General features: G+C 51.1%; 1 protein-coding gene across 4 annotated transcripts in view; it reads right to left on the bottom strand.

The window, feature by feature from the left end:
• Fbln1 (fibulin 1) overlaps positions 1-18,721 on the bottom strand; it is a 79,356-nt gene that overhangs the window by 37,711 nt on the left and 22,924 nt on the right. For all 4 annotated transcript variants that reach the window (XM_034516921.2, XM_034516922.2, XM_076911804.1 and 1 more), the window contains exons 5-14: positions 17,800-17,856; positions 16,564-16,665; positions 15,875-16,012; positions 14,751-14,888; positions 10,042-10,185; positions 9,167-9,295; positions 8,339-8,464; positions 6,968-7,087; positions 5,596-5,727; positions 3,083-3,206 (exon numbers count right to left, since the gene is read on the bottom strand). In XM_034516921.2, the coding sequence (XP_034372812.1) occupies positions 3,083-3,206; positions 5,596-5,727; positions 6,968-7,087; positions 8,339-8,464; positions 9,167-9,295; positions 10,042-10,185; positions 14,751-14,888; positions 15,875-16,012; positions 16,564-16,665; positions 17,800-17,856 (1,210 nt within the window). The remainder of the gene's footprint in view (positions 1-3,082; positions 3,207-5,595; positions 5,728-6,967; positions 7,088-8,338; positions 8,465-9,166; positions 9,296-10,041; positions 10,186-14,750; positions 14,889-15,874; positions 16,013-16,563; positions 16,666-17,799; positions 17,857-18,721) is intronic.

Raw genomic sequence — 18,721 nt, 5'->3', positions numbered from 1 at the left:
CTGTGCGTTTTTACATGGGTGCTGGGGACCTGAACTCCAACCTTCATACTTGTACAGCAAGCGCTTTACCTGCTGAGCCATTTCCTCAGCCTGGTCCATTTTCTCTCTTTTGAGACAGGTCTCATATAGCCCCAGCTGACCCTGAACTCCTGATCTTCCTGCCTCTACCTCACCAATGCTGAGACAAGTGTTATGTCACAGCATAGGGTCTACTGTCTCCTTTCTAAAGATCAGAGAATTTAGAGGCCTCGGTTTCTGATGAGGAGAAGAGGGAGTTGTAAAATAGAAGCCTCTCATTGGAGATGTGCCAGGAAGTGAGTCTCTTCTCAAGAGTGCCACTCCCTAACTGGGGTGAACAATGGGTGAAACCTTCCCACTGGAGACTCAGGTCCCACCTCCACTCCTCCACCCAACACTGGTCTTGCAACTGTTCTACAACTCAATGGGCACTTTCAAAGCAGAAAGCCGTAACCAGAGAGACTCCTGTACAGCTGCAATCAGGAAGCCACAACCATGAGCTCTTCATGTGCTGTCTCAGGCTTTCCCCATCCGAGAGCTGAGTGACTCTTAGATATAGCCCCTTTACCCACTGGCGGGAAGAACAAAACTGACAGTGTCACTCAAAAGGAATTTTGTCCTCTGATTTGTACCCTGGAGAGAAGAACAAAGGCCCAATACCCTTATCTCTACCACATCTCAATGTGCTGACTGGGCCAGCCCTGAGCCAGGCTTGCTAGCCCTGATGATTAGGACCTTACCAAGCAAGTAAGCTTGGTACCACCTTACCTAGGTGGCCCAAAGTTGTCCCAAGGTCACAGCACTTAGAAAGGCCAGGAGCCTCTTCCATCACCACAGGGCCTCCCAGATCTACATGCCATAACCGCCAGTGACCCAGATTCCCTTTACCCAACAGTACTGTGGAGATGAGTGTGTCTTAGAATGCCTGTCCCTCTCCACTGGGCAGAACCTATATAAGAGAAAAAGAGAGAGGCTGTGCCCCACAATCAGGGGTCACTCTCAGGGATCCCTGCAGACCATCCCAACATTCCATTTTACAGCTGAGAACAAGACGATCCAAGAAACCGAAGTTAGCCAAACTCCACAACTATGATCTTTTTAGAATGTCAGTCACAGCATCTCCATAAGGCTTTACTTGGAAGAAAAGCATCCCCAAGGGGATTCACTTGGAGCTCCCCCAAATTCTCAGTACAGAGTACTCCACCTCCTCCATCCCCATTCTCCTCCCCAGCCCCTATTGAGGCTCTTGGTGATACACAGACAAGGAGGACAGAAAGTGTCATGGGTGGACAGCCATCTTCCCATCAGTCTGCGCCTCCCTCAACCCTGTGTCCACATCCGGCCTGTTTTTATGGAGAACACAGAAGCAGTGGGACAGGACAGCTGAGACCTGGCATGGCAACCCCACACCGGAAGGAAACACATCCCAGGTTCCCAAGGTCATCCTATTCCAGTGTATGCAGCTCCCTGATCTTCCCCACTGCCAAATTTAACTCCCAATGACCTTAATTCAAGCCTGGTCAATACCATCCTACTTGCCCACCCATCTCCACCAGGCTGGCCTCCCTCTGTTCTTGTAGTATCTTGTGTACTCTGTTCACTGTCTGGCATGTGCTCCTAGGAACTAGCCTAAGGGATAGGGCATCCATGGACCAATGTTTACCCAGGAGGCTGTATACAGTCAGCCCATCAGCACTTGGGTTTTGCTAATCTTAACAATAAACTCAGTAAGCGAGGTCAAGCTGCCTACCCATGGACTTGTATGTCCTGACCCCAGCAGGGCAGCCTCCTCTTTCAGCCTGCACAGGAGTTAGAAGTTTTTGGCTGCACAGGAGTTAGAAGTTGCCACTGCAACCACAGCCTGACTTCTGGAATCCTCAAACCCAAGCATTCATAATGGGAAACAGAACACAGTCTCAAACCAAGGGTGCATACCTTTCTTAGTGACTCAGGGCAGCTTTGCCCCAGTAGCCAGGCTATTGCGAAACCCATGTGCTCTTAGGGATCTGACATACTTGCAAACGCAAGACTAACTTTTCCCCTCACCCAGACACAGAAAGAAACAAGGCATTGGGTGTTGCTGAGACAGGGTCTCAATATGTAGCCCAGGCTATCCTCAAGCTGGTGATGCACCTGCTTCTGCCTCCTAGTTCTGGGATCACAGGTTAGCATCATCACATCAAGGAAGGCAATAGGTTTGTAAACAGATTTAAAACATGCTCGGAGATGTGGGCAGGGTGGTACACAAGCAGCCCAAGGTCTGAAAGAACTCAGGGCTGCCAGGGTAGAGGAAGCTGAAAGCTAGACAAAACATATAGCAGAAAGAGCTGTCCCAAGGTCATGCGTTGAACACCAGAGTCTGAAGCATCATTGAAAGGAAACAATGACCCTGAGCAGAAGCAATGGCTGGCCAAGAGCCAAAGACAAGTGCAAGGTCAGGAGGTGGAAAACAGGCTGTCCAGCCATGTACTTGCTTTGAGCATTTCCATGCTGTGGGAGACGTTATCAGTCCACACCATTGGAATGAGCTCGAGCATGGGGCTTTCCCTGACGCAAGTACATGAGCTTCTCTGGGCAGAGCTAGATGTCACTGTGATGATCAGAGATTATAAGGGCACATGGCCACATAGTTTCAAGTACAGGACACAGGATACACCAAGCTGTTCCCACACATCACTCAGCTGGACAGAATGCAGATGCCTTAGAAAGTCACCCTGAATCCTGGGTTTTGGCCAAGACTGTGAGATGGCACTGCCACCTGCTCATCCGAGTCAGCATAATTGCACATATTCATGTTACAGATGAAGAGACTGAGAGGCCTCTCGGCATTGGGATAGGCTCCCAATGACAGCATGCCCACAGTCCAAGATTCATCTGCAATCACTCCCATGGCCTCTGGATAGTCTCACCGGCCTTCAGGGATCTGAGAACCAAGAATCGGCAGGTTCTCATGTCCCAACAGGAAAACAATAAGGTCACAGTTTGTGAACCACCTGCCCATGCCCAGAGCTGGACCTTCAGGTAGCCTAACTCAGACAAATGACAGCAGGCCCCAGGGACTTACGTGTCTGCGGAGCGGCGATAGTTCTCGGGGCATTCAAAGGACAGACAGCGGAAGCTGCCCTGGATGTTGAAGCAGGTCTCGTTGATGGAACAGTTGTGGATGCCAGTCACACACTCATCAATGTCTGCGGAGACCCAGAGACAGCATGGTATAGGCTAAGGCCATGAAAACCATCCCCACCCAAACAAACTGTATGTTGACACCCTTGCCTTCTGCGGGTATAGCATCTGGTGCAGGATCTTCCGTTTACCAGACACCAAGAGTTACAAGAGCACACATGATCTTTGGAGTGGGGGTGTGTAACACAAGCAGATACCACGCAAGGTCCCATAAGCACTGCCTGGGATGTGTTGTTACAATCCTTGTCTTAGGGAAGGCTTACACTGCCTACAGTCACACATTCTGTAAGTGACAGAGTCAAGCTTTAAACCAAGGTAGGTGGGGACCAGAATCTGGTGCATTTTTCCACAGTTCTAAAGGAACACCACCTGGACCTCAGGTGTGACTGGCTCCATCTAATAGGGCAGGAAGGGTCATAGCCTCTGGTCCCATGTCACAGGCGAGGAAGCAAGACCTATAGGAACCCTGCAATTCGTCTTGGGTCTCAGGATAGTGACTAAAGTGGCCAGGCAGGGGGACCAGGCCGGGAGGCCCTGCTACAGGGCCTGGAGCCTCTAGAGGTGGGGGAGCCCCTTCTATGACATTCCAACTGCTGGGGTTCAGCAGTATCACTGAGACTAGGAGGCAGCTGTGAAGAAGTGTCATGCATCTGACTATCACTGGCAAAGGCAACTGTTGCCAATCCCAGAGAGCACGGCTCGGGAATGTGGGTTTGCGGTATTTTTACATTTTTATTTGGAGGGTAAGTGTGGGCATGGGCCACAGCATGTGTGTGGAGGTCAGGGGAGAACTTGCAAGTGTCTGTTCACTCTTTCCACCATGTGGGTCCCAGGGATTGAACTCAGGATCACCAGGCTTGGCAGCAAGAGCCTTATCCAATGAGCCATTTCACCAGCCCAGGAATGTGTTTTTGCTGTTTCTGGGCAGGACTCCAGGCTGTGGTGAGGAAGCTGGGCCAGGAGAGGAGAAAGAGGGACTGTTTGGGGGAAAAGGTCCGGTCTGACCACAGAGAAGCTGAGTATGTCCCTTCCAGAGAATGCCACAGGCCCTGCCTTTGGGTGGCCACCTTCTTTGTTTTTGTTGCTGTTGTTGTGGGTGGTATGCATGTGTGTGTGTGTGTGAGTGTGTGTGTGTGTGTGTGTGTGTGTGTGTGTGTGTGTGAGAGAGAGTGTATGGGGGGCAGGGGTATGCACTCAGTCATGAGTATGTGTGTGTGTGTGTGTGTGTATGGGGGCAGGGGTATGCACTCAATCATATGTGTGTATATGTGTGTGTGTGTTTGTGTATGGGGCCAGGGGTATGCACTCAGTCATGTGTGTGTGTGTGTGTGTGTGTGTGTGTGTGTGTGTGTATGGGGGCAGGGGTATGCACTCAGTCATGAGTGTGTGTGTGTATGGGGGCAGGGGTATGCACTCAATCATATGTGTGTATGTGTGTGTGTATGGGGGGGCAGGGGTATGCACTCAGTCATTTGCATGAATGTGTAGAACATCAGGTATCTTCCTCTGTTGCCCCCCACATTTCTTCCTGCCCCCCAAAGACAGTGTCTTTCACTGAACCTGGTGCTCAGCACGTGGCTAGCCTGGCTGGTCACCGTCAGTCTCTGCACCCCCAGTGTGTACAGGTTACCAAAGACCATCCTCATGTGCAGGACCTCGGAGTCTCTGGAGTTTCTGGATCTCCAGCTCATGGGGACTCATGAGGAAGAGGCTGGAGAGCCTTGCCTGTAATCTCCTCGGGCAGCTCCTGGTGTGAGCCAGGGCTTGCACATAGGATCATTTATTCACAGGCTTGTCTTTGGTACTCTCAGGAACCAAATGGAGGGTCACGGAGTGCAGGGGAACCCAGCACGTTCTTAATAATGGGGAGCAGATATCGACAGACACTACCAGCTTTCGTCACTGAGCCTATGCCAGAGTTAACTCAACCCCATTTAATACTCGCAACCACCAGAGCCCCCAAATACAGAGACCTCAGTGTTCTTATACCAGGCCACAGTCAGCCCCTTGCAGGTGCAGAGGCACCTGACATCTGCTCACTTTGATGACCCAGGACTTGGCTCATAGCCTGTCTGGCCAATGACTGGGTCAGAGGCTGCACAATTAGACTAAGCTGAGGACAGGGTCCCTTGGGTCACTCTTCCAAAGGATGACAAGGACAGAGTAGGAGGAGGGCTCTGGTGTTCTTAGCTGATAGGACCTTCACAGAGCCCAGACAGCCCTGAGGACAGGCTAGGTGTTGCACATGGGAGACCAGAACACCTCTTCCCACTCCCCGAATACACTCCCATCTGCTGTACAGGCCCTACATCTGGGAAGCACATATCTCCCCTGACACCGTGGGACTTGTAATACCCCTGGGTGACACCAATGCAGAGAATCTGCCTTACTTACCTTGGCAGTTGCGACCATTGGGAGCTAGCCTGTAGCCAGATGAGGGACAGCTACACTGGAAGCTTCCAGGGATGTTGATGCAGCGGTAGGAGCAGATGTGACCCCCAGTGGGCAGGGCACACTCATCAATATCTGCAACAGCACAGTGACAGTTCTCCCTCAGCATCTGGTCCACGGCCATAGCTGCAGCTGGGCCAAGGGGTAGCCCTAGATGGCCAGGCTGGGCTGGAGAAGACAGCCTCGGAAGGCAAGCCAGGAAGAGGCCTCAGGGTTACTGAGGCTGGGGTGGCCACAGAGACCATCACTACAGAAGGGGAAAGTGAGGCCCAGGGAAGGGGTAGGACTAGTCTAGGGATATTTTGCAGGTTCGTGGTGTGAAGTACTCACAAAGAAAGGGAAGGAAGAGCAATTTGCTAAAAAACAATAACAACCCAACCAGCCAATCAAACAAAACTCACAACATATCACAAGAAAATCCAGGCTGAGTCTCCCTTATCTGAAACGCTAGGGACCAGAAACGTCTCAAATATTTTGGAATATTGCTGCTTGTATAATAAGGTATCTTGGGGACTGGAGTCAAGTGTAACCCCCAAATCCATCTGTTTTATACACACAGACTAAAGGTATTTCTAGACAGTATTTTCCAGGTACCTGAGACACACTGTTACTCAAAAAGCTTCAGGTTTGGGGTCATAGCTCAGTGGAAGAGCATCTGCTGACCAAGGCCCTAGGTTGGATCCAAGCCCCTACACATACATACACGGACACACACACACACACCACGCACGCACGCACACACACACACACACGTGTGCACGCACAAACACACAGACATACACAGACACACAGATACACACACATTGTTAAAGCATCATGTTATGTAACAGTTGCCCTTGAAGCTCCTAGTTACTCTTGAACTGTCATCTGGCTGGATTTTCCAACAGTCCCAGGAGGGAGTGCTGGCTTTGACAGAGAAGACAGTCAGGCCTAGTGAGGGCGGAGCTCAAAAGGTCAGAGCAGAGCTGGGTCTCAGGGGTTGGGTGGCTCTCAGGTTGCCTTTCACCTCTCAGCCACATGCTGATGCCAAGCCCTGTACTGTGGCCCAGAGTGTCAGCACACAGAGGGGTTGCAGCCATGGCATGTGTGTTTAAGAGCGATCCATGGACTCTCTTCCTAATTTCATTTTTAACCGCAGTAAAAGCTCTTCAAGCTCTATCAGAGGGAAAGCCAGGAGCCAGCCCAGCCTCCCTGGGGGCAAACGGGAACTTCACTAGGTGGCGAAATCCTGGCAGGCTCTCCGCACTGGATTCTGAAATGCTGTTGTTTGGTAGCAAGGTCAGGGTGCTCCCTACAGTACACGGGGTGCTCTCACCTTCGCAGGTGACCCCGTCCACGTCACTGAGCTGGTAACCTCGTCGGCAATAGCACTGGTAGGAGCCATAGACATTAGCGCACTCCTGGCTGCACGGGCTGTTGAGGCATTCATTCACATCTGGGAGAGAAGAGGTCCCCCGGGGGTCAGGTCCTTGCCTCCACGGCAGGCAGACCTGACTAGAACACAGTCAGCAGAATACTTCCTCATCACCTCCCCGTGGAAGTTGCAAGACTGAGATGCCCAGAGAGAAGGATCTCCACTCCAACCCACTGTAGCTGAGAAACCTGAAATCTCTCCACTCCTGTTACTGCCTCTGTGAAGCCACAGTCTCCTGGTAAGAAGGCAGTGACAGCCTCCATGTTTGGCTCTGTTCAATCTGGTCCCCATGGGTAAATGCTCAGTATGACAGCATATCCAGAGTCCCATCAGAACCAGTCCCTTCTAGCTTTCAGTGAAAATCTCTCCTGCCCTCTCCACTTCATCTCCAAGATGGTGACACAGATGGAATGGTTGCCCTGGTACTCCTAAACCTCTGGACTTAGGGGCTACTCAGCAATCCAGCTACTGGTTACCAATTCTCTTCACCCAGAGCAGGTTCCAAGACAGGTTTGGCGCACCATTTGTTTTTATAAATAAAGTTTTATTAGCACATAGCTATAAACACATTTGGCCAGGTTCCATGGCTGCTTTTATGCTCCCACAGCAAAGTGGAGGACTGTCTACAGACTGGCCAGAAAGGTTTAAATAGTCACCATGCATCCAGGAGAGAAAAATATTGCTGACCTCAGGCTTAGAGATTCCTTCTTACATTCATTTACTACTGTTTCCGAGGGTAGGAAGAATAGCTTCTCAGTCAGTGTTTCCTATCTGTAGCCCCCACATGCCCGGCCAGGTTATCTGCTCAATCTATGTCCAGTGTGGTTTTCTATCACATCATAGACATAGCCCCTGACACTGGAACCATATCTTGCTATACCCAAAGTACAACATGCTTAATTACACATAGAGGGGAGGCTGGCCAGGCCTCAGTACCATATCCTCAAAATTATGCAAGCACAAGGTTCAGATGCCTAAGCACAGCCAGGAATTATAATCAATACAATTGATAATAATACAAGCTGATAATACAAGACACTTTGTGCACTCGGTGCACAGCAAAATTCATGAACCCAAATGATTGATCAAGCCCTGCCAGGGATACTAGCCAAGTTTCAGCATGGCTGCCACTGGCTTACGGTCCTATCCATAGGGTGGGGATTCTAGCATCTTTAAAACACCTGCCTAGAAAATCCTAAATGAGTCTGTGAGCAGAGGAGAGGCATGGCTAAGGTTGTTGATGGCTGGCCTGCTCCGTGACCCCATTCTCACCTTCACAGGACCGGCCATCCACAGACAGCCGGAAGCCAGCGGAGCAGCTGCAGTGGTAGGAACCAGGCGTGTTCTCGCACTTGTGACCACACAGGCGACCAGGATAGCGCTGGCACTCGTTGATATCTGAAACAGAGGGGCAAACAGCTCAGAGCATGTCCTGGAGTGGCGCCATGTCCCACCCGTCTGCCAACGGCAGCAGTTCATAGTCCTCTGCCCCTCAATCCCTTCATGTCTCAGGTGGAAGGGCTGAGGCCTCTCCTAACTGTGTGAAGCCCTGTGCTTGGACAAATGTGGCAAAGTTGGGCAGATGTGCTTTTGCCAGCCCTGCCCCCAGGGGAGTCTGCGGGGATCTGTTGGGAGCACAGGCAGTTCTTGGCCTCCGCTGAGTATCCTGCTTTGGTATTATCAAGTGCTTTCTGGGCAGGATCTGACGCCACAACTGGCCACCTTTTGTTCTGACTACCTTTGGGAGCTGTGCATCCCAAGGCCCTGGGCCCTACAGGTGTGCAACAAATCTAAGAAATCACGAACATCTTGTGGGCTGGAGACTTGGAAACCCTTGGAGGCTGGGGTCAGACAGAACACCCATTCCACAAGGAAGCAGGGCGATACCACTAGAGCCCTGCTGGTGGTCAGAGGCCAAGGTAGCAGCAGAGCTGCAGTTGGATAATGTCTTCTGACTGACGGTCTTCAATCTGGGACTGCCTACACTTGGAACCTCCCGAGATTAGGATGGGATGGACATGGTCACCCTAGATGCCACAGACTATCTCCTGTGTGGCGTCTCCTGGCCAGGAGCCCCTGGGTCTGAGAGGTATCACATACCCACACAGGTCCTGCTGATGCCATCAAAATAGTAACCAGGCTTGCACTCGCAGCGGAAGCTGCCAGGGGAGTTCAGGCAGTGGTGTCCCTTCCCACAGGGCTCCGCTGGTGGTGAGCACTCATCCACATCTTGCAAAGAAGAAAGGAAGACATGCTGAAAGCCTTTTAGTGTGCACACCAAACTGTCCACTGACAGCAGCAACCTAACAACCTTCACAGAGCACCTACTATGTCCTGGGCCCAATCTGGAACAGTAGCTGACCCCTCCAAGAGGCCAGCACTGATCTCCAGTGAGGCAGGAAGTTCCCAAGGCTGTGGGGGAGAAGCTGAGATGGCCTGGGAGTTGTGGGGAGGACGGTCCCTCTCCTAGCAGGGATCTGGGCTAGTGATTCCCCTGACCTACTCAGGAGCAGGCATGTAGTGGGTATAAATAAGACGGCACGCCATGGTTCTCTGTCTTCTGGGGAGTAGCAAGACCTATGTCATCCAGATTAGCTGTGACCAATTTAGGAGAATTAGATTGTGAATATCCATCCTTGGCCACCAATAGGCTCTGGCTAGGTAGCCTAAGAACACTGGGCAAACTGAAGGCAAGGCTAGAAAGGGCCGGTGTGTTACTGTAATAGTGCAGGCAAGACAGCAAAGGCCTGGGCCTGGAGAGGGGCGGTGGAATGAATGGACAGGCAGAATGTCTTCACTTTGGTGACCAACTCTCCCTTCTAGAGAAGAGAAGGAATGTACTGGAAACAGAAAGAAAGTTAAATTTCAGAAATGTGTATGTGTGTGTGTGTGTGTGTGTGTGCACGTGCGTACATGCGCACTCGCATGCTCACGCTCACGCACGCTCACGTGAGAAATGTGTACAAGATACCAACCAACACAGCGGGTTCCCTCTTCGTTGAGATGATAGCCACGGCCACAGTTGGGCACATTCTTCTGACATGTGTAGGAGCCCTCTGTATTGATGCATGTCTGCCCCACAGGACATGGGGCACTGATACTTAAACACTCATTGATATCTACAGAGAGAAGAGACAAGATGCTGCGTGGTCAAACATAGAGGCTACCCACAAATGCAGCCACTGAACCCCAAAAGAGCCTTTCCCCTCTCATAGCAAAACAATACACCCTGCCCCCTTTGCCCTACAAGATGAGGCAGCCCCAGATCCCTCCCTGTCCTCTCTCCCCTCACCCCCCCTCCAAACACAAACGACTCCATCTTCTGCTCCACCTGCTGGCCTGGTTTCCTATATGCATCTGACCCACGTAGGCAGATAAGGCCCTACTCCTGAGTGTGGTGCCAGGGAGACAGAGGTACCCATCCCTCAGTACCACCCTGAGAGCCCCTAGGCTCCTCTGGTGGGTGGGAGCCCCCTGTCTACTTCACCTGGTCAGTTCTTGGAAGCACCAGGAATGTAGCTCCTGAACCAGCCATGGCCCTACACCGAGTCACTGTGGTAGCCATGTCTACGCCTACCATCTCCACAGAAACTCCTTCCTGTACTCCCATCCACCTGACTCAGGCCACTCAGAACTCCCCGTATGGGGTTTCCTACCTTGAGAGGACACAAACTCTAGTAGGGGACCACTGGCCATTTACCACTGGTGGACACACACAAACAAGTACGGGTAGCAGGGAACATGGGGCGTGCATCTTTTGGCTCATTATGCTCCAACTCTACGCCAAAAGCAAACCTCTTCCTAAAGCACATCTGAAAAGACCTACGTCTCAGAAAGTCTCCTTCAGGATCTTCCTAGTTTACACATTCACAAAGCACACTGGGGCTGGGGGACAGCAGGAAGGGGGTGATAGTGGAAGTTGTCAACGGAAGCAAGAAGCAGAGCCTGCTCCATGCTGGCCAAGCCCTTCCCTCCTCAGGCTGTCTAAAAATCAGGCCTGATTCCCTCCCATCCATCCCTGGGATGGGTCTCTCCACAGACAATGCAGCATCTCAAAGTTTACAAGGGCATTCATATTTGCTACCCCTCTGGACTGCAACAGCAAGCCTGAAGGTGGCAGGGATGCCATTACTGTCTGTCGGTGACACTGGGATCCTCGAACCTGTAGAGAGCAAACAACTCCTCAGGCTCACAGGGGGCGGAGAGGGCAACACAGCCCAGGTCTAGATCCCTGGCATCCACCCTCACAATCACCTCCAGTCTCCTTCCTCACCATCCCTCTAGCCAAATCTGGCCCGCTGCTTATTCTTGTAAATAAAGTTTTATTGGCAGTCAGCCAGTCCTGCTGCCTCACATGTGGACTACAGCTGTTTTGGGCATTACCCCTACAGGAGCCTGGTGACTGTGACAGAAACCAGATGGCGGAAGGCTGATATCCATTATCTAGTCCTTACACGAAGCCGGGCAACTCCTGCCTGTTGTCAGTGGTGACTGCAGTGGCCAGTGGTGACACCCTCAGTCTTGAGTGCTCCTGTATCTACACTGGCTGGTTTTGTGTGTCAATGTGATGCAAGCTGGAGTTATCACAGAGAAAGGAGCCTCCCTTGGGGAAATGCCTCCATGAGATCCAGCTGTCAGGCATTTTCTCAATTAGTGATCAAGGGTGGGAGGGCCCATTGTGGGTGGTGCCATCCCTGAGTTGATAGTCTTGGGTTCTATAAAAAAGCAAGCTGAGCAAGCCGGGGAAGCAAGCCAGTAAGTAACATCCCTCCATGGCCTCTGCATCAGCTCCTGCTTCCTGACCTGCTTGAGTTCCAGTCCTGACTTCCTTTGGTGATGAACAGCAATGTGGAAATGTAAGCTGAATAAACCCTTTCCTCCCCAACTTGCTTCAGGGTCATAATGTTTGCGCAGAAAATAGAAACCCTGACTAAGACAGTATCTAAACACTGATATCTCTTGAGGCTGTGTGCTCTCTGGAGGAAGAGAGTCCCTCGTCTGAGCTCTAGGAAAGTCAGATGATGAATGAATGAAATCAAAAGTGGCTCAAGAAAGATGAATAGACAGGAAAGGCCAGAGGCAGGTTTGGGGACTCGCTGCATGCTTTCCCTCATGGGATTCCCATGGCACAAGCGCAGGGTCTCCAGCTGTCATTCTCAGGTCACTTGTCTTACAGAGCACTTAGAGGACCAACTAGGACCTTCGATGGCCCCAGGATCTTTGAAGAACCTGACACCTATGGGCTAGCCTATGGGAAGCGATGCCTGTGGGCTAGCATATGGGAAACAGTGTCCTGACCCCTTCCCTCCTCTTCACCAGGGAATGATGGAAGAAAGGGAACATGAGGTAGAGAGTGAAGAAAAAGAAAACCCAGAAAGGACTTCCTCACAGTACTGAAGAATCAACCTCAAAGTTCTTTTTTTAAAAAAAAAAAAAAAAACAAACTTATATTTTATATAAAGAAGGCGTCAGCTTTCTCAGCCCGGCCTCTGGTTTCCTGTGCTAGTTTGACAGGGCAGGGTTCATCTTTCCTTGCATGGAGATGGGAATGGAACAGAGTTTGGGGAAGGCAGATCCTGGGGTCCCTGTTTCCCACAGTAGATGGGGAGCTGCTTTGGAGGTCAAGAAAACAGAGACGTGTGTGGGGCACAGGCCCTGGATACAGAGAGAGAAGAGACAGCCTGCAGCAGTCTCCCGGATGGCCTCTATCTTTGGTTTTTATATTGTTTGGTTTTCTGAAACTGGGTCTCAACATGTAGCCCAGGCTGGACTTTAATTCCTATATAACCCAGGCTAGCCTTCAACTCATTGTATTCTTCTGCCTCAACCTCTGCAGGTATGCTTCGCCTGGCTCTTCCTCTTCTCTCCTTACGCCGCCTGTCTCCTGATAGCTATTTCTGCTGCTGCTGTTGTTATTTTAGACAGGAATAAAAATGCTGACACAGAATGATTTCTAAACACATTGTCAAGAGGGAAAAACCAAGTGGTAGAACAGTCCTCTCCTGTTTCCATGAGAAAACAAACTAAGGGAGCAATGCCCAGAAGGGCGGCCCCACCCACCCAGAGCCCCGCCCACCCAGAGTAGCCCAGCAGGCTGGGGGTTATTTTCTACCTTAGGTCTTCCTCACTTATTAATCAGATATGTGAGGCTACTTGGTTGTGACCAGTAAGTACAATGGGGGATCTCTCCCCATGTCAAGTTAGGGAGCCTCTGCACTGATGCACTGAACATCTCTGGTCCTTGATGTTACTGTGGACCCACAGAGGTGATGGGAGAGGTGCTGGGATCTGGCCAACATCCTAGACACCCTCCCCCCCCCAGGGCTTATATCTGGTCTAGTGGAGGTTGGGGGTACAGAGAGAGGGTTTGCCCATGAAGCATCTCTGCCCTTGCACTCTGTAGAGGGAAACCTGGGGCATGCTGAGACATGAGGAGAGCAGAGCCAACCCTGCCATGAGTCAGGGTTTCCGTCCTCAGCTGATGCAGCCTCCAGGGTGGCAGGTCCCGAGCAGGCTGCAAGTCTCAGCAGGGGCTCCCTTTCCTCCCTGCCCCAGGAGAGTCACAGCCACCCTGCTTACTGCACGTGTGTGAAGGATGACAGTCTGACTTCAGGAACACAGCTCAGATACTTCTCCACTAAGACCCAGGCTGTGTGGGAGGGGCTTGGGTGAGACTCCTGGCCTGAAAGGTTCTACCTGGGGGCAGTACGACAGGGATAGGGGAAATGAACTTTCAATACCATTTCAAGAATCCAGGGAGAAATAAGATAGGAACTTGCACAGCAGCATCCAGTCTTTCCTTTTAAAAGGGGAGAGGGGACTCTCTGACCTCAAAGGAAAGGCTTAGAAGCTCCTGTTTACAAAGCAGATCTAGGTTCAAATGCTGACAGCTTGGTGGCGCCCCTGGGCAGCACAAAGACAACAGAAGAGAGAGGGGCAGGTGGCCCTCCCACCTGAGCAGGCTTTCTCTGGCCTCTTAGTGTCACACTGAGCTCATGGGTCCTTTACACAATGGTCCACTCGGCTCTCAGCCCATGCATCTTTGAGTCTTGTCATCTTCCGGATTGAAAAGGTCTCCACTGAACACCGCACTCCCCATCAATCAGGTCATCCCTGGTGACTACCACTCTAGTCTGTCTCTATGAAGTCAACCATTTTTTCTGTGAAACACAGTTTCTAAAGGTCTAAGAGGCCGTGCTGGGAGCAACCACATATCAAAGGATGCTTCTCATGGACTCATCCTATCACAAGTACCCGCCGCCGTCCTTGTTCCCAGCCTCTCAGCCAGATGCTACAGCCACTCCCATCTTATAGGGGAAACACCCGAGGCTTTAAGGAAAGAAACGAATCTTAGTACAAGTTCAAATCTAATAGTCTCTGACTCTTAAAATCCACACTTTTTCACCCAAACCACAGGGATCAGACCCTTAGACCAGGCCTTAGACCAAATCCAGCCTGCCAGTAGTTTATAAATAAAGTTTTATTGAGACACAACCCCACCACCTGGGTCTATACACTGTGCCTTTTGAACTGTAACTGCCCAAGATGAGTCACTGTGACCCAGACCACATGGCTCACAATGCCTATAGCATCTGCTATCTGCTCTCTAGGGAAGCTTGTCAGCCCTGATCTGTGCTGACCGTCCCATGCTTGGACTGTCCCCACTCATGGCACCATGTCTCACCGATGCAGTTGCCTAGTGCATCCTGTATAAAGCCGCTCTTGCACTGCAGCTTGGGTCTGCAACGGAAGGATCCCAGAGTATTCTGACAGATAAAATCGGGGGGGCAGTTATGAATACCAGTCTCACATTCGTCAATATCTGGTGCATCATAAAAAAAGGAGATTGTTAGCAAGAGTCCGACCAGAAGCGTGTCACAATACTTTAACATCACAAGAACGTCCTTAAACAAATAAAAAATAAAATACAATAAAAAAGTCATTTCTCAGACTATAACCCCAAAATATTTCAACAGAGAGGGTGTTACGAAAAGGCCTGCGGTGAGCCAAACTGTGTAAAAATTGCTAAAGTCTTAAAAAACACTCCCTCCCACCCCCGACTTATGAGACAAGCTTTTTGCTATTTTAACAAATCACTCAGGCATTTTTCTGCAGGTATATCATTCATTCAGAAGTGTATGTTTGGATTAGATCATACAGCAATTAGCGATAATAAACACAGGCTTCAATTCTTTTCATCCCGAGGTCTTCACAACAGTCCAAATAGTAACAATAGTTACATCAAGATAAGACAAGATGGATTGGGCTGTCTCGAAGTTCACGGCTGTCAAAGGTTCAAGTGTATCTACTCAGCTGGCCTGGCTCCCAGGCTCTGGAGTCCAGAGGCTCAGCCAGGAAGCAGTGCAGGGTGGGGCAGCAGGATTGCTCAAGGGCTTGGCTGCCAAGAGAAGGCGGCTGGCTCTTGGGTCACCCTACATAATTCAATGATCAACATTTTTACACAAGACCTGTGCTAGCTAGCGTTTTCAACAGAGCCTGGTCTGAAACTGGCTTTGTTTTGTTTGTACAAAAACACAAGCGAGGACCCTGGACTTGTTTGTCAAGGATCAGCTTTCTAAGTCAAATGTGCTGGTGTCATTAACTCAGTACCATATTAAAGAAAACCTGCTCATGGCAGCCGTCCCTTCATTTGCCATTGTGTACTTGTAATGAGGTGAATCACCTCCTTCTTGCAGTATCCCAGGCAGCCACACGGGGGCAGCACCACAGAGCCCACTGGGTCCTTCCCTCTATGCCATACCCACAGCTGGGCAAGGGGAGATTCTTAGATTTGGACGTGAGCTGTACCTTTGCAGTTATTATCCTCCGTGAGCTCATAGCCAGTCCCACAGCTGCTGTCCCGCTGGCAGCGGAAAGAGCCCACTGTATTGATGCAGGATTCTCCCAGTCGGCAGTTATGGCTGCCTGTGATGCATTCATTGATATCTAGAGAGATTAAGGTGATGCAGAAGTAACCAGCAAGAACAACCAGGCCTTAAGCTTGAACAGAAGGAATGTCCCAGAAGCCATGGTGGATCTGGCTTCTTGCATTCACCAAGTTGCCCAATCAAACTGAGCTGAGTCTTGCTGTGGGCACATCTGGCCAGGGCTCTGGAGAGGGGCCGTCACCATATCAAGCCCTGTTAAGTTTCAGATCTCTTTGAGTACGTGCCAGACCCTAGAATTACAGCATCTACAAGACTCCCACAAAGGAGGCAGCCTCATCCCCATCTCTTAGGGGAGAGGCAGAAAGACCTACCCAAGGCCACATGGTAGATCCTGAATCCAGAACCCCAGTGAACCCCAATGCAGCCCTTTTCCCACACTGGTATCTATATTCTTCTGGAAGACACCTTGTCCACGAATCTAAACTCTAGGCAGCACTGGCAAGGGGGTCCCAGCTGTGCTCCAGGAACGGGACCAAGGTTATGCCACAAGAGCCTGCTCAGACCTCTAGCAGAGGCTCCCATGCACAGTGACCAGCTCTCAGATGTTACCTTCACAGGAGACACCATCCGACTGCAGCTGGTAGCCCACAAAGCAAGAGCAGACCACCTCATCCCCGGTGTCGCGGCACTGCTGCTTACAGGGCCCACCACCTGCAACCAGAGGCCAAGGGAGTTAGCAAACGGGTTGAGCGACCTTCAGAGACCCTCCCAGGATGCATTGACCCAGAAAACAGGCTCCTTGCTACAGCCAGTTGTGGTCCTTGGGACACTCCCAAGCCTAGGCTCTGGGCTTCTCTGGGGCTACTGAAGGCAGCAGAGGTCTGACAAGTTAGGGACCTTGTGCTGCCCCTGTGGACCTGGGGAGGCATACTGACTGCTCAGAGTCAACAAGAGGCCTGGAGTGAGCAGGCTCCACCTGGAGGCCAGCTCTGTTGGAGCATTTCCAGCTGTCGATTCCCATGAGCTGGCTCATGTCCCAGTGCCACCACAATTATGGGTACAGCCTCTTCCTGCCTGGCACCTCCCCTGGGACTCACACAGGGGATACTTCGAGTGTAACCCCACTGGGACGACCCATGCTTTCTTTACCACTGCCCGGCTGGCTGCCAGGGGCATGTAGGCTTTTGCACACCGGCTTTTGCACACCGGCTGTCACTCTCCCAGAAATCATCTGTGGTCACCCAGAGAGGACTCCCAGCTTCCTGAAGCTCCTTTTCTCTCCCTCCCCTCCCTCCTGGCCTCAGTGCTGGCGGACGCTGTGTACTGGCTCTATTGTTCTGTGATTAAGCTGCCTGCATAACTAACACCCAGTCACAGAGTGAGCCCTTGGGTGGAGCTGAAACAGAATGGTCAGGTTGGATGTGCCAGCACGTTCCTGAAGAAAACAGTTTAATCAGGAAAAGCAAAGCTTCGTGACCACGCTGACTTAAGTGCAAAGATTCTCCTGGGTGACCATGACTCTAAAGGAACAAGCAGGGCTCCAGGGACACACAGATAAGAAATAACTACTCTCCTGGGGCATCCCAGCCTTGGAGAAGCATCATCACCTGCAGAACCCAGGAGCTTGCTGGTGCTGCAGTGCTCACACCGGTCCTGCCTCCAGAAGCCACTGTCCCCAACAAATCCCCAGCTCTGAGCATTTCAAGGGTGGAAAAAACAGGGGGCCCCCAGGGCCACAAGAGCAGAAGTACTTACTGTCTACCTGAGTCTCAGCAGAAGTCAACACTATCGCCTGGGCTTTCTTAGCTACCTACCAAAGGGCTCCTATAGGTCCCAACATCTCACCTCGACAGCGGTCATTCAGGTACGGGTCTTCTTGTTCCTCATCATCAGAAATCTTAGCTAGGGGTAGAGAGATGAGACAAGGTCACACAAGCACCTACTCCTCCTGTCAGCACTGGACAGGAAGCCCACCTGAGCACGCCACACTCCTTCATCTTTAGTTAATGCATCTTCACTTAAAGGGGCAGGTAAGCTCTCCCAAACACAGCCTGAATTAGATATCGTAGCCTGTGAGTATAAAGCTCAGGAGAGATGTGAATGAGACAAAATTCCCAGCAAGCATAGTGCACGGATGCCTGCGGCTTCTCGGTGCTCTCTACATGACTCAGGAACTCACTGTGAGTGGATTAAAGAACCAGGAGGTTGGGGCTGGAGAGATGACTCGCGGTTAAAAACACATCTTGCAGAGGACCTGGGTTCAGTTCCTAGCACCCACGGTTGGCTCACAACCACCAGTAATTCCAGTTCCAGGGGTTCCAATTCTTTCCTCTGTCCTCGAAGAGAACTCTTCTGACCATGGAGGCCACGTGGTATAAATATATACAGGAAACATTCACACTCATAAATATAAATTAAAAACAAGATATTCCTACAGATACAGAGCCATGCCCCTCAGGGCTTCAAGCACATCTGGCTGTAGTCAATGGGGACAGGTAGAGCTGGTGAACAGCAGCTTCAAGATCTCTGGGAGCTGCTTCTAAGGTACCACACCCCTCTGAGGAAGAGCCTGCCACTTGAACACAGATGCACCCACCCACTGGCCCATACTGGCCAAGACTCAAAAAGGCCAAGTCCCCCTCCTCCACTGCACATCAAGGTCCTCATGAGAGGGTCGGATCAAAGGGCAATCAGCCACCAATCACCAGGGCAAAGTAAGGCCTGGAAGGGAGCCAGCCTCCTTCAGAGCACTTGGTACTCTTCCTGT

Source organism: Arvicanthis niloticus, chromosome 13 (assembly GCF_011762505.2).
Source record: "Arvicanthis niloticus isolate mArvNil1 chromosome 13, mArvNil1.pat.X, whole genome shotgun sequence".
NCBI lineage: Eukaryota > Metazoa > Chordata > Mammalia > Rodentia > Muridae > Arvicanthis > Arvicanthis niloticus.
Note: the sequence above shows the minus strand (reverse complement) of the source record. Positions and strands in the feature narration are given on the sequence as shown.